The sequence below is a fragment of the Amblyomma americanum genome, chromosome 1 (genome assembly GCF_052857255.1).
Source record: "Amblyomma americanum isolate KBUSLIRL-KWMA chromosome 1, ASM5285725v1, whole genome shotgun sequence".
In the NCBI taxonomy this organism is placed as follows: Eukaryota; Metazoa; Arthropoda; class Arachnida; order Ixodida; family Ixodidae; genus Amblyomma; species Amblyomma americanum.
Genome location: NC_135497.1, coordinates 174,227,111 through 174,247,501, shown reverse-complemented (window position 1 = coordinate 174,247,501; position 20,391 = coordinate 174,227,111). Strand labels below are relative to the sequence as shown.

The following is a 20,391-nucleotide window of genomic DNA, read 5'->3' as shown; positions in this document are numbered from 1 at the left end:
TTCCAGTGGCAGAAGTCATGCCTAATAGTGTCACGGTATAAGTAAATAATTGTACAGAAGAGTTTCAAGCACCCTTTAAAGATGACACCGTGCACTTCTGCTAATTAGCAGTTTCACTCAAAAGTTCAGGCACTCTCTAGATTCAAGAAGTAAAACTGCACCTTTGGCTCCCTGCCACACAAAGTAAGACACTATCAATAAAAAGACTGTCAATAAAGTTAAGCAACCTTTACACATAGCCTTCACTTGAACACACCTTCAACATCATGCTCATGAAAAGTTAAAAAGTGGTGGTGTTATCAGAAAGAGCTCCCACTTGCCCCACGTCTCACAGGCCACAACATGAAAGTTCAACATAGTGCAGTTTTGAATCTTGCAGTAACTACTGTATACATCCTGTGTAAAGGCCACGCTCATGTAAGGGTCACTTCTCCAAACTTGGAAGCTGATAACTTGAAAAAAAAAAAAAAAGTTTAACCCCACCATTGCAATTCACATGCGTATAATCTTCCTCACATGGTGTGTTCTAAGGGGAGTTACTGGCCTGCAACACACAGTATGACCATGCTAACTATGTGTCATTCCATTCAGACTTCACCCAAAATCCCTACCACATAGGCGTTTCACACTATGTAGCAACGCAAGTTTCCCAGCAACATTTCACTTCCACACTGCCTTTGGCAGCAAAGTGAGCGGGAAAAAAAGCCAGGCAAGAGCCACCTCAAAGCAACAGCTACAAGTCACATGCGCAACGCACTGTATCGAACTGCCAGCTAAACCGTTGTTATGATTGAGCACGAAATTGCGTAGCTAAAAACATGTCTCCACCTTAATTCTTTTTCACAGAAATTTTGGGTGATGCGACGTTTCCCAATAAAGTGTTTTACCAGCCTGTTTTATTTCGAGCGGTTCCTAGCGGTCATCGTACACATCCGGACTTTCAATATCTCCGTAAAGGGTCCACCAGGCTGACGATAATTGTGTTGAAATATGGGACACCGCATACAAAGGGCGGGCATAATTTGGGTTCCAGTGTAGTCAGAAAAATTCAGTGAAGAAATGCCGCTTTTGTGTAATGATGCCCCCCCCCCCCCCCCCCCCCCCCTCGAAATCTAAAAAAAAAAAGCAGCGGCTTTTACACGAGTTATATGGTGGTACTACCGAGTCTTAATATTTTATTTCCAAAGTTTGTGTCCTCTGGATGCACTATCTATCCCACAATCAGTGGCTGAAATCGCAGCAACAGCAAAGGGCCTTCCTCTGACAGCGACTATCATACTGAAATAATTACTGACAGCGATTGAAAAGTGCGCACCAGTTACAAACCAATGTCCACAGTCATGTCGTCTGCATTGCTGGCCATAAGCAGCTGACATTGCGTGACCACCACGGACTTTCACCCAGTCAGAAAACGAGGTGTTGTTCTTTCACAAAGATGCAAAAAATAAATTTTGTCTGTTATTATGCCAGCAATGCAATTAGCAGAGCTCGAAATCTTACATGAAACCGTAGAGGCTGTGTAATGTGATTTGTTTTTACTGTGGATGTGCTGCACTGGACATGGCCATAATGGAAGATAAAAGCAATAAAAAAAATAACTGCACTTGTTCAAAAAGCTGCATCTTTTGCCATCTTCAGTTTACTGCACTCAACTGGTGACCAAAATGACCGCCATTTAAAAGCATTCTGAAGGAGGAAAGACAAACAGATGTGTATCATACCTCCAAAATGACTGCTTCATGGGGTCCCTTGTAACCACCCACACAGATGACATCTTCATCATTTTCCCGGTAAACAGGTATGGAAAAGAGCATTTTCTTGCGCAGGGGCTCCGTGATAAATGGGTCCAGAGGAGGCATCAATTCCGTCCCCACAATGGAGACAAGTTCAGGATCAAACTGTGAACACGCAATTCCCGCCACGGTTACATTGAATCGCTCTGCTCTTCTCAAGCATGCACTGTCACATGCATGCACTGCCACTGCACTCAGCACTGCCAATTTACCTTTTCTTGTGAACAGAATTAGCACCTTTTCGAGACGTTCCAGCCTTGTCGATAACTCCGTTATGAAAAGTGGAATAGCTTAAGCTACTTTTGAAAAAAAAGTTATTTTAGAGCTATCATTTCAAAAAGTACAATGATTCCCTCCTGTGCCAGTGTGTGCACTTTCTTCAGGCATGGAACTTCATATGCACCCCATGATATCAAGAGTGGCAAAAGTCATTAACCCCTAGATATCAACAGCAAGCAAGATAATGAAATTATGCAGAGGAAGTTTTACTTTACTGCAAACATTAAAGCTGTAAAGACTAACCATGACCTGGAAGAGGCCGCCATAGGAGGAAACCTGTGGCTGCCAGAGGCCCAAGCAATACCGGTATTTGTGCAGCACTGTCATGAGAAAAAAAAAAAGTAAGACCCATTGTGAGGCTGTCCGTAGAAAAAAACAATACAACAAACAGGAAGCAGCACTGATATTATATGCACAGCATAATTACAATAAAAAGCTGCAAAAACAACACCAAAGGCAACCAGTGCATATTGAACAACCACACAACAAGAATAAATATGTTAGTGAGCCAACTGGTAGTGAACCTATACATGACGAACTGGCTCGTTTGAAGGAACGCGCTGTATGCACTTACCTCCACTGCAATCTATACAAATTAAGACCTGAAATTTCATTCATCAGAGTAGTAATTGAGGATACACGACTACACCCACTACAAAAGAATGATGGTGATGATGCTAGGTTATGGCGCAAGAGCACCTAAGGCCAAACAGCGCGAAACAAGAGGTTTTCGGTCGACTCAGGCTAAAATATGTACACGTTACAATCAACACCGGGTGTACAGGGCCTAAGAGTAGTGAGCATGTGCATGATTATAGTATGTCAACAGGGTGTAGTCTGGAGGAATGGCCTAAAGTGGTTCATAGCGCCTAAAAAATTGTTTTAAGAGCTGTCATATATAAAAGACGAAGCCACGTAGCCTCAACCACAGTCCTTCCTTGAGCAAGAAGGGCAAGGCATCTGGCAGCTACGGCTAAGCTCAACCTTCTCCTCAGCAATGAGGAGGAGCTGAGGTTACTTGGAATAATAGATCTCTTGTAAAAAGCCTACATCAGTTAAAACTTAAAAACCCTATCCAATGAAAACATGCGGTAATCACCTAAAAATAAAGGGTGCATTGATATTTTAAGTGTGTATAGTTCAGGGAAGTGCTGTCGTCTTTCTGTATCCAATCTGGAGCATATGATTAATGTGTGGACAACTGAGATGACCACTACAAAAGTCACCGGTGTAACATGTCATCAACAGATAGCAGTTCCAAATGAACTCACCCGTGAAGCAGGTTCGTTAAGGCATGGTGTGAACAATCGGCGAGGAAGTGGCATCATAACCAACATTAGAGAGATAGGTGGCAGAAGTAAAACGTGGCTGTATGAGCGTCCCAAACAAACCATGCTAAAGACTACCAGTAACATCAAAATTAAAAATACGAGGGTCACCCCAAAAATAAGGTCTCCAATTCTTTTAAAAACAGAGAGGTTTGTGGTTTATGGGGGTTTAACATCCCAAAGCGACTAAGGGATGCCGTAATGAAGGGCTCCGGGAATTCTGACCACCTGGAGTTCTTTAACATGCACTGACATTGCAAAGTAAACGGGCCTCTAGAATTTTATCTCCATTAAAATTCGACTGCCGTAGTCGGGATCGAAACCTAGACTTGGGTCATAGCCGAGCGCCATAACCACTGAGCCACCGCGGCGGTGCTTAAAAAAAGAAAAGAAAAAGAAACGTATCTTCAACAAGTGACACATTGGTTTAAGGCTTCAACATTCTTCTATTTTTCCACATAATTGCCATTTCGGTTGATGCATTTTTGCAGGCGCTGGGGCAGTTTTTGTATGCCCTCGTCATACCAGCTCGCCACCAAGTTGTTGAGGAAGCATTGCACCTCAGCTTTCACTCCGTCATCGTTGCTGAAGAGCCTTTCGGCCAAATGTTCTTTTATCTTTGGAAACAAGTGGTATTAACTGAGTGGGTCATGATTGCCCATCCAAACTGCTGCAGGAGAGCAAGTTTGACGAGCAATGTGGGGGTGAGCATTGTGATGAAGAAGTCTCACACCCTTGCTCAACATTCCTCTTCTCCGATTCTGAATCGCCCATCTGAGTTGTTTCAGTGTCTCACAATACCCGTCAGCATTTATTGTGGTCCCAAAATCGATGAAGCTGGCCAACGATTTGCCCTTGCAGTCCCAAAACACAGTTGCTGTGTCTCTGCTGGCAGACTGTGTGCGCTTGAATTTTCGCGGCTTAGGCAAAGAGGAACGTCGCCACTTACGTTATGCTGTTTTGTCTCAGGTGAGACGTGGAATGCCCAGATTTCGTCACCAGTAAAAATGGGATCCAAAAAGTTGTCCTCTCCTTCCCCATAGCGCTGCAGAAATTCGCTGGAAGAGTCAACGCATTGCCGTTGGTGGTCTGGTGTGAGCATTCGCGGGACCCATCTTGCGCACACTTTCCGATATTCCAATTTTTCTATGTATGGTACTTCGAGACACCTTGGGAACCAAATGCAGAGATCATCGAGAGAGATCCTTTGATCTTGTTGCATCATTTCTTCAACCTTCGCGGCTGTCTCGTCAGAAACTAAAGGTTGTCCGCTTCTTTCTTCGTTGTGAATTTCAGGGTGACCAGCTGTAAGTTCCCTACACCACTTGCAGACGTTTTTAACGTCCATGCACGAGTCTCCATACACTTTCATCAATTGGTGATGAATTTCAACAGGTTGAAGGCCTCTTGCGTTCAAAAACCGAATAAGAGCACAAACTTTGCGCCTGGCGGTAATGACAAGCGGGAGCTCCATTGCACAAATGGCTGCCAAGCCCAGACTGGCCGGCCCAGCAGGCAAGCTATACCTTGTGTGGGAGAGGAGCGAGCAGCGAACAGAGCAGTGTGGCCAAGAGTTTTCCTGCAGCCCCAGCGCTTTGGAGACCTTACTTTTTGGATTACCCTTGTAGATGGGAAAATCACGTTGGTGCATTATACAAAAAGAATCGCACAGCTGAGACCGACATTGCTATAGCAGTGGGAATACCCAAGAAAAGAGCAACAAACACCATCACCAAAGAAATCTTTCACAGCAAACTTTGTGGATCTCACCATATGCAGAAACGAAAATAAGTGATGTCGAAGCAATCTCTGCAGCACTTTTTTCCTTTGTAAAAAGGACTTAGTGACTTTATTTGTGACAAGACAAAGCCTAGTTCTACCGTTCTGACTCAGGAGTGGAGATATCAGTGGAAACGCCAGTTGCCATCAGGTTCCACAGAATTCGAAGTGCAGGCTATTGTTCAGAAGACGGTGCTAACCATTTTCTGAGATTCAGGTATTCCAGGTCTAACATACCATAACAGTTTTTCACATAGTCATTACTAGAGCTCGTGCTTGTTCCATACACATGGTTTACGCAGTGATAGTAGCCCACACAGACATTCCTCACCTAGCTACATCCTTCCTGTTACACAATTCCATAAATTTAGTTGCATCATCACCACAGCCATATCTGTTTCATCATCATGCTAGTCCATTCCTGTTCTTGCACGAACACCTTCCCACTTTTCAACCACATAAAGCTATTTCTTCAATATTCAGAAGAGTTTCCTAGTGTAGGTCAGGTTCCAAATTACAAATATTCCGCCTTCAACTTTGGTTCAATCTTTTGCTTAGCCATGCATCCCTTGTAGACCTACCTCAAAACTAAAGCGGAACTGTTCCTGCCCAGAGTTCAGTTTTTTTAATGACTTCTAACACATTTACGCATCCATTAAAGGTGCACTAAACAGGGTTCTGAGCTCGTCTTTTTACCGGGAGACATCGTTCTGCCCGCTCCAAGCAATCTTAGAAACTTCGAATTATTGTCTTGTGCGGCCATTTCCCTATTAAACCGAATTAAATGTCTCAGCTCCCGCCTTTCTTTTTTAACTCACGTCCGAAAAGAGGAGTAAGGCAACACGTGGAGTGCCTTTGAGCAAGCTGAGTGGCGGCTTGCCTCACTGCCATCGGCGAACTGATACGTAGCGATCAGCGAAAGCAAACAGTCCACGCGTATTTTTATTTCTGTGGGCCTAATTTGTGGCTATACAGTCTGTGACTGAAACTATTTATTTACGGAAACCTAAAAAACTAAATAAAAGTGAAAGCAAAGCTGCCACGCGACTGGCTGAAAGGAACTCCACAACGTGTTGGCAGACTCCTCCTCTTTTCGGAAGAGAGTTCAGAACAAGGCAGGTGCCAGGACGTTTAATTCAATTTAATAGGGAAATCGGCCGCACAGGACAATAATTCCAAGTTTCTAAGAATGTTCGGAGAGTGTAGATCGAGTTCCCGCAGTAAAAAGACATTTTAAGATTCCTCTTTAGTGCACCTTTAAGTCCCGCCCAGCCTTTCTGAAAGAGCACACATTTATGTTTCCCTTTTCATGAGTATTTTCCAGTTTTTACAAGAATAGACCAGCATATAATTTAATTCACATAACACTAACAATGCCAGTCATGACATACATGTTAGTACAGAATCTTTCAATACACCATTTTCATGGCTACATAACTGGCAGCCATTCTGTCACTGTGCTTTCTCCGGGAATAATACCTGGTCGCCCTTTCAGAGCAACATGTTTAGGAATCAGTGTCACACTACGCCATGCTTCTGAACATTGTTTAATCATGCAAGAGCCTCTGCCACATGAAATAAGTTGTGTATACCAGACATTTGGAAAGATAGATGGATTACTATCTATTTTAACAGGCCAGCAAAGCACAGGCCAGTGAAGTGTTGCAAACAATGCCAACGTAAAATAGAAGCCACTCAGCTCTGCCTACAAACAGAAAGCAGATGCTGTGCCAGTGTTAACATCAAATATTACTACATAGCAACTATGTCTGGATCAACTCCCAGATTTCTTTCTTATGCCAAGCAAAACCTAGCTGCTGCTTGCCACCTAACTACCATTTGAGGATATCTTCATGGCAAGATAACCGCTGTAGACACTTAGCTCTGCAGTTAATGTTCATTCTCATCCTGAGCGAGTAGTAAGCAGGGCACCTAAAAAGACTAAAGTAATTTCTTGTGAGTGCTGTCCCCACATGGACTTCAGCTGTGTTGCTGATTGGAGCCTGATGTTTCCACACAAAACAAAACCTAGTTGTCAGTTGCTGTTCACTACCCATTCAGTGTTGTCCTTTGAGGTGCGATGGTGGCAGTTGTGGCTTAGCTCAGTTGCCAATGTTCAGCCTGGGTTTGAGCAAGCACAAAGAAAGCTGCTTACAAGCAAAAACAAGCATTCTTTATAAGTACTGTACATGCACTATGATAGACTGTCAGAGAAAAAAAGAGACAATGCTATGCGGTACCAAATGTTCCAAGGAAGTGCATTAGCATGCAACATATATGGCAAAATCCCCAGCAAAAGTACACATTTAGGCATGACGCATGCTCATGCATATTACCCCACACAGGTCAGCTGCATTTCAACAAGTGCCACAAAGCCTATCTCACTGCAAATCAAAGAACATGCAGGTTACAGCCATGAAACCAAACTTCATGTTTTTACATTCTAGAGTTTTAATGGTACGAATGACTTGCGACATCCCACAAAAACTGAGAAAAATTGCAAATACTGGCAACTTACGCTTTGTGTAGACATCTTTGAAGATCAAATTGCCACCATGTTTAACTTTCACAGCAAATTCTAGAGTGAAATGAGAAAAGGGTACAACAAAAATTAAAGTAGTTACCTCAAGCAAAATGAAAGATTTTTAAATGTTCTGCCCATAACAAGGACAAGCTCAATGAACACCACACATTTAAAACCTGAATCCTTCCACATATCCCTCCAACATGAATAACAAGAACATCTCACAAGTCAATAAGAGCAATGACCAGACTACCTTGAGATTCAAGTATTATTGTTTCAATATGATCAAAATGCCTTTAAAGCATTACACAGTGCTCTCTGCAAGGTTTTCTTGAGAGTGCTACTTCTAAATTATCTTTCAGTAACAAGCAATGAAACTGATGCTGCAAAACAACAAAATGAGACCACCTTAACAAAGTACAGTCTTGCCCCGTTAATATGGGCGACTGGAATTATGTACAATTTTTCAAGGGAACAACCTTTCCCAATGTATTTTCACCACGTTAATATGAAAGCTCGCTCTCCGGACAATGGACAGTGTGAAAATGCACAGAACTCATTGGGGCCCGTGTATTCTTGCTGCGTTAATGTGGACAGCGATAGAATAAAAGCTCGTCTATCCCAACCAAATGGCTCCTTTCCCATGTTTTGAGTACAGAGCACCAGTTGAAGGCAGTGCAAAACTGGAAATGCCTTAGTGATGGCCTCTTCTTGTTTAGGGGTTTCATGCATTACAGTGGCAATGCACAGTGGTGATATGCACAGTCGATGCACCTTTCCATTTGCCATATTTCATGAACAGCTTTGAAAGAAATTCTCTCAGCAGCTTCGGAGACATTGAAAGACAAATTTAGCAGCTATCAACTGAGTGGGTATGGATATGCACTACCGGTTCGCATGATGTGAACAGTTGTAGTAAGAGATGCATCATCACTCTTGAGATGTCATCACATGCCTTGTGGACCTACTAGGACCTACATACTGCACCACATTATTTTACGGCAAAATGACGAGCAGCATAATTCACATGGAGCTTCCTAAATCATCCCGCTTTGCTTTCACTGCCCACCACTATGCACAAAAGCAGACCTTAATCATGAATAACAATGCTTTTTTTTTTCTTATGTCTCTTTCCTTTTTTCTTCCCGTTTCATTATTGCAGATGACTTTCTTTATGGACAGTTTTGCTCGGGAACCAAAGTGCCCATATTAATGAGGCACGACTGTACTGAACAAAAATTTGAACCACTAGAGATCAAAGTACAGAAACTCCAGAGGTGGCTCAAACAAGCAGTGTAGTCTAGACATGTGCATCAGTGTCGCATCACTGCATTTGTTAAAAAAATAATTCAAATTCATCAATCCAAGATAGCTTGAAATCAAAAGCGTTGCTAGTGTTTACACTAGTTTTTTGTTGTCAACTCTGCACCTATCTCTTTCAACAGTTTTTTGCTTTGATAAGTTCCAATGGCAAGCTTGATAATTATAGAATTTGCTTTGTTGTAGTTGTCTCTGCTCTGTTCTTTGATGGGAAAGGATGTGCATATATACCTCTGAGCATGAGCGGGGGGCCTGAATAAATGTCCAGTTGCAAGCTAGTACTCTTGCTGTTTCCCTTCTCTTCTTCCATGTGTTTGAGCTAAACTGTTTTCATAATGTGTTGCCAACTGACCCAACAATCCACAGTTCTACAGGTATAACTGCTAATGTAAACCCTACCACACCATTATCGGAACTATCATATTCTTCATCAGCTGTTCATCAGCCGAACTATAGACCGCTCAATACTATTTCACTATACTATCGGGGACAAAAGTAACTGACCCCCCTCCCCCTACCCTCACCCTCCAAGTTAGTATGCTGGTCTCGACACCAGGAGTGCATTTTCAGGTGGAAGCTGCACGCAGTTCGGCATGTTTCGGAACTTAGAGTTTGGGGTGGTCAGTTGCTTTTGTCCCTAGTAGCACATGCAGCAAGGAGACAAAGGGATACCAACACCAAATTTTGTGGCTGAAGCAAGCATACGAGAAAGATCATGGATGTACAGATATCATTTCCTGTAAGCACAAATGTAGCAAGATGCCCAAAACATATTTTATTTTAAAACTACCAAAACAAATTGCCTAGGTATTTTGGGACCTATAAAAACCAACATTACTGTGATGATTCTCAGATGTGATGAGACATCTGTAGGAAGTGCACTAATCACATTGAGCTTTGAAAACATGCTGCTATGTGCAGTAGCACAAAGTGCACACTGCTGACGTGAAGACATTGCTTTGAGACTTTCAACACATATAATGCTACAGCGCCTGTTGTACTGACAGCTCCTGCTTAACAACTGAAAGTCACTGGATCGTGCGGAGGCACAACATTCTGAGGCTTGAGTTCCTGTTTTAGAAGGCAATTACAGCCTTGGCCTCTTCTGATACCAGTCACCAAATTTTTTTAGTTTCATCATGCACCAGCCATAGTACATGATGTTAGCTGTCATGCCTCTTTCTTCCTATCTGTTTGTAGCAATGATAGCAAGCAATATGGCAGCAAGAGGCGTGAACTGTAGCAACAGCATGAATGCCATGGCAGTGTTCATAAGCCCACTGAGGAGTCCCACAGGCACAGAAGTGTCAATGACAGCATACAGGTGCTCTCAATTAAAAAGAAAAAAGGCATTCACGAGTGCCATGTTCCTCGCTGAAAGTTGCAACTACAAAACGAAGTCGAACATCTTGTCGCATAAAATTTTTAATGTCTTCTTTTCTATACAAAGTTGATCGAAGCCATTTTTAAGAGGTGATTCTAGATACCTCTGGTACATGTTTGGTACATTTAACTGTGCCCGATTGGGTATGCTCATCAAGAAGGTTACAAGGACATGAGGCTGAATGCACTGTCCTATTTTTAACTGACAAGTCCATCAGGATCCAGAAATCTGATCAAGTAATTAATTTACTACTACATGACGAAATTGAGGGCTACGAGATACACCACAGTAAATAGCTCTAAATTACCGTATTTACCCACATATTGGTCGATATGTCTTATTGATCGACCCCCCACGTTAGAAGCCGCAAGAGAAAAATAAGTTGGAATGTTGTATTGGTCGACCAGAGGAAGCTCTAAGCCAGCCATCTGCAATTACGACAACCGACACAATGCACCACATATTGGAACTGTAGAAGTGCAGTGACACACTCATCACCAAAGAGGCGCCCTTGGGTGCTTTCTCAGGTACCTGATGCATTTTACAACACCATAGAAACTGCATGCAATCACTCATTTTTTGATATCTCGACACAAATGAAGGCTAGCTCAAATTCTTTAGGAATGGTTGCCCACATTCGTAAAGCGTTACTCGCTGCTACCTGAGCAATTGAAAGAAGTTTTGTTTTTTTCAATGATACCTCAAAAGTGCAAGATCAATGCAGAGGCGGCATAGTGGATCTGCGTTATCCATAGCCAGCATTCTTGTGCAGTTCTAAGCTTGTTCTTGGTTCACTCTGGTGCACAGGAACGTACACTTTGGTGCTGCAGGTGACGTGTCTTCTAACAGTGTATTACAACTGCTCTGCGAGCCTGTGTGATCACTCATCCACAGCATGTCATGCTCTGTGGAGCCTTTTCTGCCCTTCTGCTGCAGTAATTCTAAGCCAAACCTTTGATTAAATTACAATAAACCATTTCGTTTAACTTCGGACTTTCTCACTCTACCATATACCTATGAAACTGTAAACTAACCAAAACATTTTTTTTTTGTCTGCATCCCTTTATAGATGCATTTAAAAATTTCGAGAAAGTGGGCCTCAAGTTTCTATTCTTCTTTGCTTTATTTCCTATCGGGAACTAAGCACGTTACAAAATAAACACAGCATCTCTCTCTCAATGAGCGCGCGCGCATGGTAGACAGAATAATGCTGATTATTCTGCTCGTACAGCTAAAAAAATGCAACAGTAATGCACCCATTTACCACAATACCACCTGAAAACAAAGCAACAAGTGCACATTACAAAACCAAACAGTGCGGTTTGCCCGGGCCACATGAACGGTAAGTGTGCACAGCATTTCGCGAAAACACGCAAACATTTCTAGCACATGAAAGAGCAATGAAATGCAAGCGCGCACTGCAGGTCACCTCGGCATGACATTTTGCGCGGCAGAAACCCGCGCTTATCGCACACATGAGTCAACGTCGAGAAAACCATCCCCCAAACATTTTTTTCTTAATGTCAGGTGTCGAAAGCATTTAGAACTATTTACAACAAGATTTTCACACAAAAACGTGGCGGTTATTCGAAAGGATAGACATAGTTTCGGTAACAATGTAGCTCTCCAACGGACAAGGTGGTCTGCGAAACCCGACAGCTCCATGACGTTTGGAAGCCAACGCGCGCAAGTAGTTACCGGGAAACTCACCTTGCGCACATCGTGCTCGCCAGACGTTTTCTATGCGACTCGCTTCGTAAAAGGAACGACATACTTCGGCGACGCCCGCAATGTCTTTGCCACTCAAATAACTGAAGATCTTTGCTAGGACCTCAGGCGGAAAGGCCTCCATGATGAATTCATTGATAGCACTAACACTGCGTTTTTCAGCAAGTGCAGAGGCATCAGGTTACGGTTTTGTGAACAACAAACTGGCTATTTGTCTTAATAACAATACACAATTCAAAATTCTCGTTTTATAGCGATAAATCATCACTAACATAGCGTGTAAATCCGAACAAAATAGTTTATTTTCGAGCATTTGATGATACAGGTTCACAGAGTGCGTAGAGTTCGAGACTATGCTTGTGCTTCGGGAACTTTTATGGCGTTTAAAATTTTAAAAAGAAGACGAGAGCCTGTTAAGTTTTTTAGGCTGTGGTAGTCTTAAGAAAACACGGACACCTCGACAAGCCTTCTTTGACGTTTAATTACTTGGTTGAGGCTCAGACCAGACGCCGCTCAGTTTGTGTTTGCTGCTTCGTTCGGAAACAAATAGGCAGGAACATCCACGAAACTAAGTGTGAAAAGCAAACCAATAACATCAATAGTAATCGCACGAAATGCTCATGACAGAAATTAGCTGACATCGTGAAACGAAGACACGCTTTCGCCATCGCTAGCAATTTTTTCACTACGTTCATCGCGTTTGTGAATAGTAGATATTGAAGAAGTGTTTGCAAGGAATATGACGGCTGTGTTTTATGATTTGGATCCGATTATTCGCCCCGTCCGCCCAGTCCATATTCCACATAATAGCGATGCTCATAGCAACTGCGTAAACAGCTCGTTGCTAAGGGCATGGGTTTGAGATTACTGTCGGTTGCTGCGTTTGTGTGTTCCGGCGGTTTCGGTACGCATGCGTGTGTGATTGAAGGTGGTGGCTGGGTATCTTCCCTCAACATGCAAAAAACAGGTGAGCATTTATTTTTTTCAGCCCTGTACTTCACAGCAGTGGTAATATAAATGCATAGCATACTTCTTGCCTCACACTTTTCATCGCAGCCACTGTCTAGATATTGCGCGATTTGAAAGATGCATCCTAGAGCGAGATTAGGCTTAGTTTCTTTATCAAGTCGGAGTAGGACGAAGTGCGCACACTTTGAAGCTTCTCATTCAGGGGCCGCGCCGGTGGTTGCGAGAAAGTAAGCGCATTGTGCAGGTGCGATGCACTTGAGACGTTTTCCAGCGGCTTCTTGTCTGGGCGAAGCCCTTCTGTATGGCCGAGCAAGCTGCAAGACCCCGGCTATTGTTTGAAATCCGGGCTTTTCCACTGAAGACTGCGCCGCCGTTGCCCTGTATTACAGTCGCGCTCTTTTTTTTATTTCATGTGTTCACTTTCGCATTTATTTCTTTTGTGCTAGAAATGTTTGAATGATCAGACGATTAGGTGAAAATTGCATTCTGATGCGTCCTGCCTCTGTTGTTCTGGCTTCTCGGAGCAGTGTACTACAGCCAGCAGACCGGTGCTGTGAACGTTAGTGGAGGCGCTTACTGAGCTTGTCGCGCTGCGCGGTGCAGTGCTCCGTCGTAACCACAGCTCACAAGGACTGGTAGCATGCAGAAGAAATAGAACTTCCCGCCTTTAATTCAGCCGTGCCTCGCCGACTTGGGCTCTCATGGGCCAGTGCTTTTTATTATTATTATTAATATTATTCTGTCAGTATATTGGTGTGGTCGGCTAGCGAAGTTGAGTTTGTACAGGGAGGTGGAAACCAGGAGATTGTGGTTTTCTTTGTGTGTGACTGTGCTAGTCGTGCTAATCAGGAAAAAAAAAGCGGTAAATAATGGGAACACAGTTGGGGCCGCTGGAAGGGATCTCGTAGAGGCGGAAGGATCCTTATCGCCACGTTGCCGGCGAAGCAAGTCTGGGTACCGGACGTCGGCTGCGACCGGATGGGCACCAAAAGAAGGCGCCGATGTCGTATTGTTGACGGAGTCGAGGAAAGACCGCGCCAGCGGATACTGTTAGGGGCGAGGCTCTACCGACATAGGTGACTCGGCGCGTGCTCTCTGCCGACCGAGGCCGGGGAAAACACCAGTGGCAGCCTGGTTGCCATGGCGACGAGCGTCGGTTGCACACCGACCGCTCGACCATGATTCACGCACCCTTGTCCTCTGAACGATAGTAATGAGGATGGGAGCATGCGTTCTGAGGGAGCTGGTAGCCGTGATCGCGCGGCGAGCTGCGCTTGTGGGCGAATTGGGGACGAAATCACAGCAGCTACGCTGTGACATCATATCCTCTGCTCTGTCGTGTCTATGGCGTGAGGGGACCGAAAACCAGAGCTCGCTGTGCATTAATCTATATACTTCCTGTCGCGCTGGTTTGGGCGACGCGCTGAATTGTTTTCTGCGCTTGTTCACTGCAGTTCGCGCTGGCATGACTGACACTGGTTGTCGTTTTTGCTAGGGAATAGCAGGCAGCATCGCGAAAAATGCTGCTAGCTATTTCCACTTCTTTTGAGGCGGGGCTGTGCATTATAATATCGCCATGTGTTGTGCTTACTACTCATTGTCTTTTTAGTTTAGCCTTCAGTGCGATATTGATGCAGTGATACTCTTTTCTGCTTTTATGAGGAAATGGTAGCATCATTTTTTTTCAACTTGCAGCACTGGCGTTGTTAAAAAATGATATTGCACATACGTCTTATGTAAACGAAAATAAGTTTGTCAAGCTTAAGTGCAGACAAGTCTTAAATGCAGGTAGAACTAATTGTTGGGAAAGTGCTTTAAAACAGAATTATGTTGTCTTGTAATAAAGTTTTCTTGGTTGAATTCTGTAACTCCCATGTTACCCTGCTGGGGATGATGAGAATTGTGCTTTATTTTTGTTTATGGTTAATGGATTTTTATGTGCAACATTGTTGGCTATGAGGCATACCGGAATGGATGGAGGGCTTGAGAATATAGATATCTGGTGTCATTGCACAGTGATGACGCTTAAAAGGCCAACTAGAGACACCATCTGTTTTCTCAGCGTGTTGGGATGCCACACTGCAAGCTTTAATCACGAGCATTGAATAGAGTTTCATTTAATGATTTTCAGTGTTGACGAGAGAGCATCTTTGCCTTTTTTTCCTAAGCTGACATTTAACCTGAGCGGAATAAAAATTGTCTGTCAAATTGTCAGACAAACAACTAATGCGCATCATGACCTGACAGGCTGCTTTCTTTTTATTTAAAATTAAATTTTAAAAAAGAAATGTGGTGGAGGATCGAGCAGATGAACTTTTTCCCATGTTGATTTCCCAACTTGCATGATCGCCAAAGCTAGAGTGGATTGAATTGGATGTCACACAGGAGCCACACACTTGCACTGACCGAAATTGTAACTGATTGCTTGTAATTAGCCACACTGTGCTCTAGCTTCCATGGTTACTGTGCTTGTAGGTATACTTCAAGGCAAAAACACCAACATGAAAAAGCTTTGTGTTTTCACCCCTTTGACTTGGCTTGATTTTTTTTTTTTGTCTCAGGTATGAGATCTGGCATTGTCCTCCTTTCTACTGGTTGACAAACATTGAAAAATGTACATCCTATGGTGATGTTACATCATGTGCATAGCGATTTTGTCTGTTATGGATCGTTAGTTTCACGGATTGAGTCCATTTTGTTATAACTGCTTTTTGCAGCACAGTTCGTAGGGGTCACGTTGTTACAAGATGGCTGGTGGTGCTGTGCGTGCACACTAGCACCTGGCATCTTGGAAGTGCAGCTAGGTAGCGCCACAGTGTCAGACTGCAGTAACTTACCCCATTCGAAAGTATGCAGGTGTGTGTATGCCAGATGTGTGCAGTGTTTTTTGCACACAGCTTGCTGCTTTGCTTTAGCACCTTCCACATGCACAAAAAAGTTGTTTTGAGGCAAACTGTGTAGAGGACAGGTTAAATACCTGCAGTAAGCATTTGCCTTATCAATGTGGCCATTTGGAGCCTGTTGTCAATATGAAGCAAATTCAAGGCACTTTTGGCAATACTCGCTGTAGTTTTTAAGCGTTAAGCTCCCTTTCAGCTGAGAAACTGCTGTAGTTGTTGTCGTTGACATAGGGTTGGGGTGTCGAGAAAATCCCAATTCGTTGAAAAGGTTGTGACGTTGCACATTGAGCTGTCGAAAGGAAATGAATAAAACTTGAATGAAATTGTGATTGCGAGGTCATAGCATAACTCAACTGTTCAGGTTAAAAAGAGCACATGTGTGTCTTGTGGTGTATCGTGTAGTCTAGTATGCCTATTTAAGTATGCTGATGAGTGTGTGTAATAAGAAAGAGGTATTAAGAAAGTAGCAAATAACCGTTAATACTGTCGCTTCATACCCTTAAGGCGGAGCTTAAGGTGCTCTAAAGAGCTGTCTGGAAAAATTCATTTTTGCTTTTATTTCGTTTTTTGCGTTTCCATGAATAAACAGTTTGTCTCAGACAACACAGCTGCAAATTAAGCCCATAAGAATAAATATATGCATGCACTGTTTGCTTTTGCGAGACTCAACGTCTTTATTCCTTAGATGGCCAATTAAAATGCTATTTCTAGGTTCATGTAGATAGCGTTCCTGCAAAGAAAAGAGGAACTTAGAATTCACATTATATTAAATGTCCCCCTAAAGTTTTTTCTAACCTTTGTCGACCTGACTAGAAATGATTTGCTCTTGCTGCTGCAGCACCGGTTTTGTTTTAACGCTTCTGCACTTCTTACTTTGGCATTTCAGCTCTGAAAGAAACAAATGGCTTTTCTTGCTACCTTTTAGCATCTGTAGCTGTGGCCTTACTTCTGGAATCCTCTCAAACCTCTCCATCGCATTGCTGGTGTCAAAAAGTGGCAACGGACGGTCGTATTGGCCATCTGCGAGCCTTTGGATGAACGAGGAACTGATAAGCGTGAACCTGCATGAGTGGCAATCAGGAAAGAGCGATAGTAGCGTACTCCGCGGCCAGCGGGGCCGTTGCTCTTGAGTAGGTTGCTCTTCAGCGCATTGAACCAAGCCTGCAAAGCGGCGTGCTTTGAGCGGCCGCACGCTAAGCGACTTGACGGCCCGTTTGGCGATTGTCTGCAACGGCCGTGCAGAACACCTTCCGCCGCCTCCAGCCACCCCCCCACACACCGCGTTTTTTACGAGCGTTTAAACCCCGTGTCGTTGTGCACAGTCCGTGTCTCGCGTGTCTTGTTTTGAGAGATGTCGCGGGCTGTGCCGTTCGTGCACGCTCTAGCCGATGCTTCGGGAGTGCATGCACTCTTATTTGCGACACTTAGATCGAGTGACCTTACGCATTGAGACATGTCCGAAGGCTGCGCGCAAGGCTTGCGTCACTTCTTCGGTGGAGGAAACGCCCAGACTGCGTGCATGCGAGATGTCAGGTGCGGTCTGAGCTGTCACTTTTCGCGTATGAAGTGAGTCACTGCGCTCCCGATGCCGCGTCTTCGTGGAAGGGCTCGATTCATCCCTGTTTGTTGCAAGAAAGGTCTCCGTTCGCTGCTTGACCAGGTTTCGAGGCGCCCTGCGAAGTTCGTCTCTGGGTGGGCATGCTGGGAGGAAGCGGGCGCGCCTTGCCCGCGAAGAAAGGGCGCCGATCGGCTCTGGTCGCGTTCCTCTCTGGCAGCGAGCCATCCGCTCTTCTCTCGAGCCTCGCACCGGTTGTGGCGCGTGGGCGCCCGCTCGGTCGTCCGTGCCCGCTCGCGGCCACGCTCTGTTTGCGCAGTAATTTCGTCCCATACATTAGACCCGGGCACTGCCCAGCCAGGGCGCAATCTGGGGCCCGGTTGCGCCGCCACGCGCTGGTCTCGCGCGACTGGCTGCAGCTGACGGCCGCGCCATCCCGTCTTGTTCTCGTGGCAGCTGTTTCATTTATAGCGACGGAATTTGCAATCGAGAGTTCGGCCACGGCAAGGACATACTGTTGTTGTCGGCTTCGAAAAAAAAAATTGTTGCCATCGCAGTTTTTTTTTTTATTTTTTAAATCCCTCTAATCAGTGTTACGAGCGCTCGGTGGCGAATGGTGCTGGTCGTTCCGTGGTGCCGTCTCGATCCGCGCTTAGCCGTCCAAAGCGGCCCGGGTTGTTTGCAAGTTCCAAGTGCGCTTTCATTTCGCCGCTAGAAACGCGTACGCGAAGGATTCGTTTTTTTGGAAACGCGGCACCTGTTACAGGTGCACTTTATAACGGCTCCCGAAAAAAGGTTTGAGCGTTTCTGCTGCCTTCGCCAGATTGTAATGGTCTGCGTGTCGCGGCAGACCCACTGTTGTAAAGGAAAGACCGCGCGCTGCCTCCATCTTAGTTTCCTGCGTTACTCCAGACCGACGCTTTCGACTACTACCAAACTAAAGAACGAAACGGCAGTTGCCCCTCAAAGGAGACCCTCCAGCCAACGGCGTCGACCGATTTTCATGACGCCGCGGTTTATCCTTTTAAGCCATGGCTATTTCCCCATTCATGCACTACCAACAAGCCCAAACTGCCACCTTATTGGAGTTCATCTGCCACCGCCTGCAATTTCATGCCAGCAGGTCCAATGGGATCCGTCAAGGAGGGGGGGGGGGGGGGGGGGGTATCGGTCGACGCTTTGGCTGGAGGGACTCTTTTGAGGACCATTTGCCGCCTCGTTCTTGAGCTGTATCTGTCTGTAGCTCTCAACTCCCCTGACTTATTTGTAATCGGGCCATGCATCCGCCCCCCTCTATTTAAAAAGAAAAATATTTCACCGTCATCGTCAACGATAGCGATCCCGTCTGTCTATCGGAGGGAGGTGGGGGCGTAACTCCGTAGTCCGAGCGCGCCGCGATAGCATTGGTCACCGCAAACTTCGAACGGTACCGGTAGTCACCGAGAGCGAGCGCAGCTGTGACGTAACAGAGCAGTGTGCGTGACGTCGAGCTTAGGCGTATGCCGACATCTTCCCGAGGTCCTGCAGAGGTTCCCCGTGCGGCAGGTGGGCGCTGGTTGTGGTCGTCAGTAGGCGAGGGGTCAGACAGGTAGCCTAGATTGCATCACACTTTACGCTCCAACTGCGCAGTCACGTACATTTAGCATAGCGTAGGCGCACTAGTGTAGGTCTGTACCCGATTACCGGACGCCCGCTGCACACGCGCAGTGGCTCCGCCCCTGCTACTACTGTGTGTGCGCAGAAGGCGCCCGGTATGTGGCTGCGCTAATACGTCGCCGCTATGCTAACCCTCTCCAATGGCGAAGTTTCCGACTAAATGCTTTTCGAGCTATTAATGCTTAAAATGCATCAGTGCAAAGTCGACGCTTCGTTTGCGTAGTCTCGGGCTGTTTCCTTTTAATTTCTGATAACTCGGAATGCTTCGTTCCAAGTATAAGTGGTATGCAGTGGCGCACGGCCGCCATGATTGAGCTGCACGTAGCAGACGAACTCCTGCTCCGCAAGCATGTTTTCTTCGCATTCAGACTGCCGTTCTGGAATCCGCGTGCATCGGAGATTCGGCCGGTAGTCGCTGGTGCGATAGCCGCGCGTAACTACGCCGTAAACGAACGCCACTTCGATTGGGCAGCTGCGCTAACCAGCGCAGCTGCCCAGTCTGAATGCGAAGAAAACACGCTTGCGGAGCAGGAGTTCGTCTGCTACGTGCACCTCAATCATGGCGGCCGACGCGGCGCGGCTGTGCGTACCACCTATACAGCATCCTGTTCGTGAAAATTAATGGGAAACTTTTTTTTTTTTTGCCGAGCGCAACGGGAAAGAAATAATTTCGTGTAGTAGTTGTACTGCCTAAAGTTCTTTGTCATTTTGTGTAGTAGTGCGTTATCTAAAAATGTGCTCCTACTTTTAACTCGGTGTCCCCCACTTCGGGAAGGCCTGATCACTACTTAAATCCTGCTTCAAGTAGTGTTCATACACTACAAGGAATAACTAGTTGCTCCGAGTGCAGAATTATTTGTTCCGGAGGTACAGCACGTTGCATGTTGCAGCGTAACAGCGGGTATTAGACTTTTTTTGTAGCATACCGGAGACGTACTAGCGGTGACGTATACCGGTTCACCGGACCCCTCTTGCCACTGCGCACGCCACTGCGCGTGCGCAGGAAGGGTTCGGTAAACCGGTATACGTCTCCGGTATGCTAAAAAGAAGTATTATTGGAACTAAACGATCAGCGGGGATGGCATTTTCTCCAGCCTTTATCCTGTGCGCCGAAAAAAGTATACGAGGAGAAGAGCGTTTCATTTGCCTCAGATGCCTATCCGGTGTGAATGACTG

The 20,391-nt window shown here is 45.1% G+C and overlaps 1 protein-coding gene across 1 annotated transcript in view; it reads right to left on the bottom strand.

Moving 5' to 3' along the window:
* LOC144114220 (F-box only protein 31-like) overlaps positions 1–12,274 on the bottom strand; it is a 53,355-nt gene extending 41,081 nt beyond the window's left edge. The window contains exons 1-4 of the mRNA XM_077647819.1: positions 12,118–12,274; positions 7,698–7,757; positions 2,316–2,392; positions 1,722–1,898 (exon numbers count right to left, since the gene is read on the bottom strand). Coding sequence (XP_077503945.1) covers positions 1,722–1,898; positions 2,316–2,392; positions 7,698–7,757; positions 12,118–12,259 — 456 coding nt within the window. The 5' untranslated portion in view covers positions 12,260–12,274. The remainder of the gene's footprint in view (positions 1–1,721; positions 1,899–2,315; positions 2,393–7,697; positions 7,758–12,117) is intronic.
* Between the last annotated feature and the right edge of the window lie 8,117 nt (positions 12,275–20,391).